General features: G+C 39.1%; 2 protein-coding genes across 3 annotated transcripts in view; one reads left to right on the top strand and one right to left on the bottom strand.

Annotated features, from left to right (window-relative positions):
- Positions 1 to 3,958: 3,958 nt before the first annotated feature.
- LOC106318134 (peptidyl-prolyl cis-trans isomerase) lies at positions 3,959 to 4,686 on the bottom strand. The gene has a single exon (XM_013755999.1). The coding sequence runs from the start codon at positions 4,622 to 4,624 to the stop codon at positions 4,109 to 4,111; it is 516 nt and encodes a 171-aa protein (XP_013611453.1). The 5' UTR covers positions 4,625 to 4,686; the 3' UTR covers positions 3,959 to 4,108.
- Positions 4,687 to 7,632: 2,946 nt separating this feature from the next.
- Positions 7,633 to 10,831, top strand: part of LOC106318133 (polyprenol reductase 2-like) — a 10,787-nt gene continuing 7,588 nt past the window's right edge. The window contains exons 1-4 of one of the 2 annotated variants that reach the window (XM_013755998.1): positions 7,633 to 7,967; positions 8,108 to 8,387; positions 8,456 to 8,663; positions 8,745 to 8,843. In XM_013755998.1, the coding sequence (XP_013611452.1) occupies positions 8,125 to 8,387; positions 8,456 to 8,663; positions 8,745 to 8,843 (570 nt within the window). In that variant the 5' untranslated portion in view covers positions 7,633 to 7,967; positions 8,108 to 8,124. The remainder of the gene's footprint in view (positions 7,968 to 8,107; positions 8,388 to 8,455; positions 8,664 to 8,744; positions 8,844 to 10,831) is intronic. The other variant, XM_013755997.1, reaches the window with a different exon arrangement.

Genomic DNA, 10,831 nt, shown 5'->3' with positions numbered 1-10,831 from the left:
GATTTTAAACAAATAAACCTCAATCAATCTATCAACCTATCGGATTATATAAGCAAAGCAAGCTAGCAACCTATTGGATTCAATCAATGTTTTAACAAGCTGGTTGGTTTAAAAAATTTTAAATCAGATGAACAATTAACCATGTAGGATGAGAAAATAACTCTATTAATTTAACGGTCAAACAATTCTAGCAACATAGCATCAGATTCAATCAGATTTAAAACTTCAATGATCAAAACCAAAAACAGTTTTGATTTCAAAATATTCAATTAGGGTTTTAATATGTGATTTGATAATTATAGTATAATTATTTTTGATACTTATATTATTTAAGGTTTATAGATATAGGGTTAGGGTTTATCGGATTTTAACTTGTAAAAAACCGATTTGGGGTTTTAATCATGTAGGAGCATGATTTAGGGTTTGGGGTATCGAACTTTTAGAGCTTCGATTTACTCAATTACGATTTTTGATCTATTACCCTATGGTTTTGAATCATAAAGATTAGGGTTTTAGGGTTTCATTCTTTATCAATCAATCCATGTTCGATTATGGGTTCTTAGGTTTTGAATTACCTTTTAACCTTAGATGATTGTTGAATCGGACCACCAAAGGAGTTGAGCCGCGAGCTGGACACGAACGGGACGCGAGCTGGAACAGATGCGGGAACAAGAGACGTGATCGGGGTTTAGGGTTCGTCGGATCGCCGGCTAGGGTTAGGGTTTTAGGGTTTTTCGATTTGGGTATTAGCTTAGGGATTTAGAGTTTCGTGCTGATAACGTGTTATAAAAGTAATGGAAAAGTCTATCTTTATTCGTAACATAGAGTTTCCTTATATAGGAGATTACACCGTCATAGATAAATGAAAAGATTACAAATCATAATCTCTTGGTTATGAGCCATCCACAATTTGGTTCATAACATCAACCAAATATTAATTTCTAGACGTCTCTAACAAAAATTATTTAAATATTCATTTCTAACATGTTTTAGTTATATGGTAACAGCACAATTTATTTTTCTTTCAAATGTTACTGTAATTCCATAACATATGTAAAACATATAATTATATTTTTAAAATAAAATATCCCGCGCTTTAAAAGCGCGGATCAAAATCTAGTAGTATGATATAGTAATTGAACCGTTATATGATATAGTATGTTACAGAAAGAATATGTCCATCAAAACTAGCATATATACATGAAGAATCGTTCATCAAAAATATATCATCTAATTATGAGATTCAACAAAATGTGATTAAACTAATTTTTTTTGGAAAAAAAAAATTGAACTCATGCTTTGCTTTCCATTAGGAATTATTATTTTTTGACTAGTAAGTACTAAGTAGTAATAAAAATGGATATATAGTGCAGCATTCTATCATCAATTTTGGGAGTCTATTGGACCAGATGTTTGTCTGATGGTAAAGAGATTTTTTGAAACTGGTGAGATGGATAATGGGATTAATCATACTAATATTTGTCTCATTCCAAAGTTTCCTGAAAGTTTCCTGAAGCTGCAAGTATGGGTGATTACCGTCCTATAAGTTTGTGCTCTGTTGCGTATAAACTGATCTCAAAAGTGTTGGGTTTGAGAATTCAACGATGCTTGGATGTAAATATCTCAGAATCACAAGCTGCTTTTGCTCCAGGAAGGCAAATTTCTGATAACATACTAGTGGCTCATGAGTTAATAAATGCTCTGAAATCAAAGAAGGACTGCTCCGAGAAGTATATGGCAATAAAGACTGACATTAGCAAAGCTTATGACAGGGTAGAGTGGAGTTTTCTTGAAGCTATTATGTTTAAGTTGAGTTTTCATACGATCTGTATCTCTTGGATAATGTCTTGTGTTAAGTATGTTACCTATTCGGTGTTGATTAATGAAATACCATATGGGGAGATCAAACCATCAAGAGGTATAAGGCAAGGTGATACATTATCTCCGTACCTGTTTCTCATCTATGCAGAAGCTCTTAGTCAGATGATAGATAAAGCACAAAGAGAAAATAAGTTTCAAGGAATGCAATTAGCAAGACGATGTCCATCAGTATCTCATCTATTTTATGCGGATGACTCTCTATTTTTCTGTAAAGCAAATGAGGAGAATGCATCATGTATGGCTGATATTCTTGTTAAATATGAAAAGGCATCTGGTCAGAAAGTTAATTTGGAGAAAATTCCATAATCTTTGGTGCGAGAATAGATAGTTAAAGGAGAACTCAAATTCAGAATATTTTAAATATTCATGTCACTGGTGGAGGGGGGAAATATTTAGGACTTCCTGAACAATTTGGTAGAAGTAAAGTCAAGGAGTTTGAAGGAATTGTTCAGAAGATCAAAGCTATTACTTCACAGTGGCATAATCAGTTCTTATCTCAGACTGGTAAAGAGGTACTAATCAAGTCTGTTCTTCAAGCCAAACCGGTTTACCCAATGAGTTGCTTTTTGATTCCTAAAACCACTTGTGATGAGATTAATGCAATCCTTTCTGAATTTTGGTGGGGAAAAGGAGATAAAAGAAGAAAGATCTCATGGGTATCTTGGCAGAGATTATGTCTACCAAAGAAAGAGTGTGGAATGGGTTTTCGAGATTTATATATCTTTAACAAAGCGTTACTTGCTAAACAAGCTTGGCTGATATGGCAAAACCCTAATTCTCTTCTTAGTAGAATATACAAAGGAAGATATCACCATTCGTTGGATTTCTTACAGTCTTCAAATGTTAAGCATGCCTCCTATGGCTATAAGTCTATTCAACTAGGTAAAGAACTACTCCAACAGGGACTTCGTGTAAGGATAGGTGATGGAAAAAATACAAATGGTGTTCTTCCTAACTCTGGGCCACAACAACAAATTGTAAAATCTTCAAAATGGGAACCTCCACCGATAGGCTGGATTAAGTGTAACTTTGATTATAGTTTTGTTTCTGAAGATACAATGGATGGTGTTGGTTTGATTTTAAGAGATGAATTAGGACGATTCTTGGGTGCGGGAAGTATTCAAGTACAAAGGATGCAAACATTTTTAGAAGGGGAAGCTTTAAGTTTTCTTATAGCTCTTCAGCAAGTTTGGGTTCGTGGTTTGCAAAGAGTGTGGTTTGAAAGAGATAGCAAAGAGTTGTGTACAATTATTAATCAAGTTAAAGAGCATGTGGAATTGAGGAATCTGCTGTGTGATATACGTCATTGGATACAACTTCTTCTGGAATGCTCACTGGACTTTGTGAATAGGGAAAATAATCAAGCGGTTGATGCTATTGCTAAAAATGCTATTCATCAAAATATTTCTGGTCTATTTTATCATTTGCCTCCTGTTTGGCTAATTAACTTCTTGTATCATCCTTTTACAATTTAATAAAATTTACGTGGTTAAAAAAAAAAAAAGAGTGCAATTACTCTTATTATTACAAATGTCGTAATCGAAAGCAATTGGGCCTGTAAAATATGGTAGTGGAGCCTCATAACAATGGTTACAGATTCATATCTGGGCCATAGATTAACTTTCTTCCTCGTGTGCAAAACATGACCACAAATAGCAGTACAATAAAAATCCATTCAATAAACATTTCCTTTTCAATGGCTCCATGACATCTAAAGATCTGACAAATCACATCCATTCTCTATAAAAATCTCCGAATTTACACTACTATTTAATGCGTCAAATATGTAGTAATGTACTATTGGATACTCGTCGCAAGTTTTTCTTTCTGCAAATTCTTTTCGTTTTTATATAAACCTTTGACTATTCAAAGAACGTGTTTGATAATAAACTTTTATGCAGACTAAATTAGGGACAGAGCAACAATACAACGTGTCATTATCTATTAACGTATAAGTTTCACTCAAATCACAACTTTTCCACACATTTGTTAATTTATTTTATATAAAGCTTTACTATTCTCCGAATAAGGAGTTTGATAATATTGTTAAAACAGATTTAATTAGAGCAATAATAACTAAGATTAATCATTATCATTATTATTCAATGGTAGCCATAGAAATACAGAGAAAACCCAAGAAAACCAGAACAAAAAACAAAACACAACAGAGAAAAAACACAAAGCTACCATTGGATCAACAACCTCTCTCTTTTTCCCCTCATCAGATCTAAAGCTGACCACAGTCAGCGATCACAACCTTCTTAGAAGTCCTTCCACTGTCAGATCCAACCTTCTCAATGTCTCTAACGACATCCATCCCTTCGACAACTTGACCGAACACAACATGCTTCCCGTCGAGCCACGATGTCTTCTCAGTGCAAATGAAAAACTGAGACCCGTTCGTGTTCGAACCAGCGTTAGCCATGGAGAGAATACCCGGACCGGTGTGCTTCTTGACAAAGTTCTCGTCTTTGAACTTCATGCCGTAGATCGACTCTCCTCCGGTTCCGTTCCCGGCGGTGAAATCTCCTCCTTGGCACATGAACTTGGGGATCACGCGGTGGAAAGCCGAGCCCTTGTAGTGGAGTGGCTTTCCGGATTTGCCGATTCCTCTCTCGCCGGTGCAGAGAGCACGGAAGTTCTCGGCCGTCTCGGGGACTGTGTCGGCGTAAAGCTCCATCACGATGCGGCCGGCGGCTTTGTCGCCAACGGTCATGTCGAAATAAACTTTAGGGTTAACCATTTTGTGTTTGAGAGAAGGTTTGAGAGATTAGGGTTTTGGTGTGATTTAGCTAAGGGGTGACGAAGAGGGGACTGATATAGGGAGAGGACGATTAAAGCGATTGAATAATTTAAAAAGAATATTTTACTGATCGTCGATTTGTCCACGTGGGAGAATCCTGGAGGGATGAGGTTAACTGTGGTTAGGTTGAATCTGACTAGGGTTAAAAGTTGCGTGGATCCGAGGCAGAGAATATGTTGTTTCCACTTTTTACTGGATAAGAACACGATTCGCGGAACTATGGTTATACGACATCGTTTCACTAAGTGAGCTTCGGCTTGGTAAGGTGGGCCGGATAGTGAAGTAAATTTCCCAATTGGTTCTTGTTTTGCTTTGTGTCGTTGACGAAGCCAATTTTTTTTTTTTTTTGCTCAACGATAACTTTCATTATCCAAATAAGTGATTACAAGATTTTCAACCTCGAAAGATTTTCAATCCCACATACATCGACGCGATCTAGTATCACCAAGGAACACTTAGAAGGATCATACGCTACCCAAATCAATACGTCGATGCATTTTTCACCACGACGAGCCGAATTCATCCCACGACTCAAAATGAACCGTCTCTTAAACCACCTAATTCTACCACTAAAACCAGATAATAAAGCTAGTCCTTAACCAACGACATTCCTAAAAAAGGAATTCCAATTACTAAACCGAAGCAATCAGCACCAAAAGATTTGAGTGATTATCAAGACCGGCTGCCTCCAACACCCCTCAGGGTGCGTATTCCCACTTAGGCTATACCGGTAGCGAAGGAGCAAAGCTTTGTATCTTTGAAGGTCGGGTTGAGGCTTTGGCACCATCTACGGTCAAGTTGGGTCCCTGCAAAGTAGAAGGAGCAAGGCTACGGATTTGACATTCAATACGGTACTGCGAATGCATTGCTCCTAAGTGTGTATCCCAAGCCTCATAACTCTCCCATTGACCAGGCGGAGGAGCTCTGAGTCTCACCACACTCCACCTCCGAGAACCAGAGGAGCAGCTTCTTCTATAGGGAGCCGTCACGCCGATGTCGAAGCTTCGTTTGTCTAATGTGAAGCGCCTCTCTTCTAACCTCCGAGAGGACCATAGACGATCCTTAACGGCGTTGACGAAGACAATTATAGTCCAAGACTCCAATGTAGCATTTTATAAGTACAAAAAAATATAGTGAGAAAAAAAAATAGTGCAACACATAAGAATGAAACAAATTCAATACATATTTCGATTTTTCTGTTTTGAATCAAATATTCATTTTCAAAGAACTCTGATTTTGCATGTTCTTTTTCATTTTGGTTCGTTGTTTTTTCTTTCAATTATATGAAAAATGATTCCATTTAAACTATACTAAAATATGGTTTAGTTTTGAAAAATTACTTAGAAATACATTAAATTGGATATCAATTTTCAAAAATACTCTAACATTTGAACTTAGGATTTAGTAATTATTGTGTACGGTTTAGTATTGATATTGGGTTTAAAAACTTGTATAAATAATTTTTAAACCTTTATAAACGATGTAAGAGGGTTAATTTTGTCTTTTTCATAATAAATTTAAGCATTTATAAAAATGGTTATCATTTAAAGACAATTTTGAAAAATGGTATGAAATTTGAAGTATAATTAGAATTTCCCTTTCGATTTTTTTGTTGTTTCTAGCATTTTATCAAAAACTATGATTTTTATGATTATTATTTATTTTAATAATTACTTATATTTATATATATCTATAAAGTAAAGAGTATAAGAGTTTTTTGTTTCTGTAACGAAACTTCGTACTTAAGGTATTTGAGAAAATCTCTCTCTAATGAAAATAAACATGAATAATGGTACAAAAATGAGGTAAAAACATAATACCTCTCTTTGATAGGGATGACGATTCATGTATTTATCCAGGTTTGTTTTGGCTCATTTCGAATTTTGATTTCCGGAGTTAGAGATTGCAGCTCCATTTGAATATTTATAAATTTTCGTACCGATCCTTTCAAGTTCGGTCTAGATTTAGAGCACACATTTCAGTTATGTTAAAAATTTAAAATTCAACATCAATAAAAATCTTAAAAATTCAAAAACTAAAAAGCACAACATATAAATTTGAATATTGTATGATAAAATATCTAAAACTAACAAAAAATTGGTCTAGTTTGAATATTTGGACGGAGAACTGATAGATATTTAGGAAATTTATCTTATGTTTTAAGTAATTTTAGCTATTTTTAGCTATATTTTTTGTGGTTATTTTGGATAATTTTGATATTTTCAAGAATTTTGGATATTTTTTGTATATTTTATCTATACATAAATAATATATATTTAAATGTTTAACTATGATTGAGATATTTTAGGGTATCAAAAAAATTGTGGTTAGGAGTTGTTTTAGTTCTGGTTCTTCGAATTGTTAAATTTTTTGATCCATTCTGGTATTTTGACAAATTTTGATTCGGGTTTATACTACCTTTTTGGGTCTGGTTTGATTTGAGTTTTCAGAAGCAGATATTTTGGCCAACCCTAATTTCTGGTGGTCACCTGCACAATCTAGTTTTTTTTTTTTTTCGTCAAGAATTTATTTGATTAAAGGGCCAAGCTCAGAACCTTACAAAGTCCAACGAGGACAGTCTAATCCCTTAAACATGGGTCGAAAGCCCACCTAGAGAAACCCTAGAACCAAAACGAGGCGCCGCCGCTTCGAGCCACGACAACACCCCCGCTTCAAGCCACCACCGGTGAACCAACCATCGATTCACCGGGACACCCTCTTCACCGCAAACGCCTTCAACTCATGTGTTTCCATTATCGGAGAGTATCAATCGCCAGTTCGAGATCTCATCCGCCTCCATTCATCACCAGCACCGAGAAAAAAGCTTCGCTCGAAACATCACCCTTTACCACCGGAGAGATCGTCCTCCGACGAGAGCTCATCCATCGAATCCAACCCGAAACCGCATAAACAGAGATCTAGTTATCAAACGATGTTTAGTGACAAAAAAAAAATTAAACAATGTGAACGCTGAGTGCTGGTCATCATCACTATAATTAGAGAGATCACAAAAACCTTATCAACACAGTGATCCATTCCCACACGTGGATTGTGATCGAAAGGACCAAACAAAGTGACTTCACAACTGGTTCTCACTCTCAAGAAGAAGAAGAAGAAGAGAATGGAATTGGGGATAGTTTGGTTGGTTAGAGTAGCTTGGATCGCTGCTATACTTCCTATGGTGATTGCTTCGATACCCAATTCAAAGCTGACATCTTTTCACCAACTCGTTTTGGGTTTCGCTAGGAGAGGCAAGATTCTCCAGCCCTCCTCGTCTTCTCAGGTATTCATCAAAGTTTATCACTTTATTCAGTTACCGTGAGAAAGGATTGAAATTTGTTCTTGCTATTCCTCTCCACCTTCCTTGTTAATCCGATTGAAATTTGATCTCAGCTTTTTAGTTTCACAAGTGTTCTGTTTCAGTTTCTTGTTTTGAAACAATGCAGAAGTGGACACTTCCTCAGAAACACTTTGCTCACTTCTATGTTCTCGGTGTGGCGTGGACGACTCTTCTGCTCGCTGCCACGTGGATGTATGCTTTCAAAATGACTCCTTTCCAGCATCGGTTCGAAGTGTGGCGAGCAGTGTTTCTACTTCTCCTGATGGAGATCCAAGTTCTGAGACGCCTTCTAGAGTCATTCTATGTCTTCAAGTATAGCCCTTCTGCTCGGATGAGCATCCTTGGCTACCTCGCTGGATTGTTGTAAGTCTCTCAATAAAAAAAATATTGTCTTATTAGTTTTGATTGAGTTTTAATTTGAGCTTTTTTAGTTTCTATACAGCAGCGCCTTTATCACTCTGCGTCAATATAGCTCCAGAGGTGGTAACATTCGCTGCAAAAAGCCATACCTCCTCAGCCCTTGAGTTTGATTTGTTATCTTCTTTAATCCCTTTGGTGAAGCTCGGATGGTGCCAGTTGATTGGTGCAGCCGTTTTTATGTGGGGATGGTTACATCAACGACGCTGTCACGCAATTCTCGTATGTTTTCTTTAACATTTGGATCTCACTGTTTGTATGTGTGTTTAGATCATGAGAGATTATAAAAAGTTGTTTCTGCAGGGCTCGCTTCGAGAAAGTCCTAGCCAAGTGAAAGAGTACATAATACCACATGGAGATTGGTTTGAGATCGTTTCTAGTCCACATTACTTGGCAGAAATCGTAATGATATCTCCCCCTAGTAGTGACATCTTCATGTTCTTCTTTCCTTGTCTTCACTGTAGGAGATGGATTGCATCCCTCCACAAGGCCCATCAAATAACAGGCCGTAGCCCGACAATTTCGGTTGAGTTTAGTCGGGCTTAGCGGCTAAAGACGTCGGCTCGACCCTAGAGTACTTTAAGCCAATCGGCTAAGATGATCAGCCGTACTCGGCTTAGACAAAATAATACCAAGGCCCGCATACTCGGCCTTTGGTGACAGGGCCCATAGGATAAGTGCGATTAGGGCATCACGAACAGAGGCGCTATAAGAGTGGAGGGGGAGGCAACGAGCAGAGGACTTTTTGGACAACCTACACACTAAGCGGCTAGATCTAGGGTTTCTAAACGATCATTCTGATCTTGTTGCTTAGACCTCAAATCTTGTCTCCTTATTTCCCATCAATCTTGTAACCCTTTGTCGGATTCTAATAAAAACGTCTTTAGTCACCCATCTTGAAGTTCATCGCAGCTTCTGGCGGACAGACGAGCCGTTCCCAGCAGATACGACGCCGTCTCTTCAACACAAACCCTACGGCCACCGGAGCCGACCATGTCTCCGACGACTCGGAGCCCAACGAAGCCCTTCTCACAGATGCTCTCCCAGCAGGTCCAGATCTCACTACAATACGCGAGCTCGCTGAGCTCAAACTCAGCCTTCAACAAATGGGCGAAAAGATCCACCAAGTAACCAGCGCAGCTCCGCAAATAGAGAGTGTACTCGCCGCAACCTCACGTACTCCTTTTACTCGCGCGCTGACTAGCGTGCAACTCGGGAAGATAGAGAAGCTGCGCCTACCCGAGTATAAGCCCGGCGGAGACCCGGTGGAACATATGACAGCTTTTAACATCGCGATGGCGCGAGCTCGACTCCCTAACGACGAAAGGGACGCAGGTTACTGCCAGATGTTCGTTGAGACTCTTCACGAGCAAGCCCTGACTTGGTTCTCCCAGTTGGAGGAGAACTCGATCGGATGTTTCCGCGACTTATCAGCAGCTTTTCTCAAGACTTACATTATGTTCACCAAGCGCAGCGCCACTGCCTCTAGCTTGTGGAACCTCAACCAAACTAAAGACCAGAGTCTTCGCGACTACATGGAGAAGTTCAAAGCCGTAGTCTCCAGGATTGACATTCCAGACGGTATTGCCATTGACGCCTTGCGAAACACTTTGTGGGTTCGTTCTAAATTCCGGGAGGATTTATACCAAAATCCAACTACGTCGCTTCAGGACGCTATCGCGCGATCCGACAACTTCATCCGAATGGAAGAAGATACCAACGCCATTCTCAGCAAGATGAACGCACCCAAAGCGCCAGCGGCTAAAAACGCCAACACGCGACAAGAGCCGCGCCAGCACGCTCCAAACGACAAAAACGGCCGCAAAGACGGATACATGTATGTCGTCAACGAGAATAACGAACCGATCTCTACTCTCGTGGTTCGCGGAGAGGGGTGGAACAAGTGGGTAAGAGAACTCGAAACATCCGACAAACAAGTCGACACTGTTTGCACCACCCAACCTACGGCGGGAGCCGGATCAGCAGCGGGGCCTTCCAGGACCATCGATCTCACCAAGCACTGCAAATATCACGACGTCAAGGGACACGATACAACGGAATGCAAATCTCTCTACGCACATTATCTCTCTTCTCTCGCGAGCGGCGGGTTTAAGTTCGAGCCCTTGAAAACTAAACCAAAGAACGGTAAAAGCTGGAGCAAGAATAAGGAAAGAAGAGCCCAACGCAAAGCCACAGGAAAAGGACAGCAAAACGATGCTTCGCGACGAGATGACGAGGAACAAGCCCCGAAGGATAACGGCGAGGGAGACTCCTCAGCCGACGAAGAGCACCCGGCTAACCGCAGACGCATCGAGGTGATACTCTCTCAGCAATCGTTGTCGTCCGATGAAGAGAACGACGATGCTCTTGTACTCGGAGATCTGAGAGAC

This window comes from Brassica oleracea, chromosome C9 (assembly GCF_000695525.1).
Source record: "Brassica oleracea var. oleracea cultivar TO1000 chromosome C9, BOL, whole genome shotgun sequence".
Classification (NCBI taxonomy): Eukaryota; Viridiplantae; Streptophyta; class Magnoliopsida; order Brassicales; family Brassicaceae; genus Brassica; species Brassica oleracea.
Note: the sequence above shows the minus strand (reverse complement) of the source record. Positions and strands in the feature narration are given on the sequence as shown.

Excerpts from the sequence above, each read along its gene's own strand:
- LOC106318134 (XM_013755999.1), bottom strand. The coding sequence starts at position 4,624 with ATGGTTAACCCTAAAGTTTATTTCGACATGACCGTTGGCGACAAAGCC.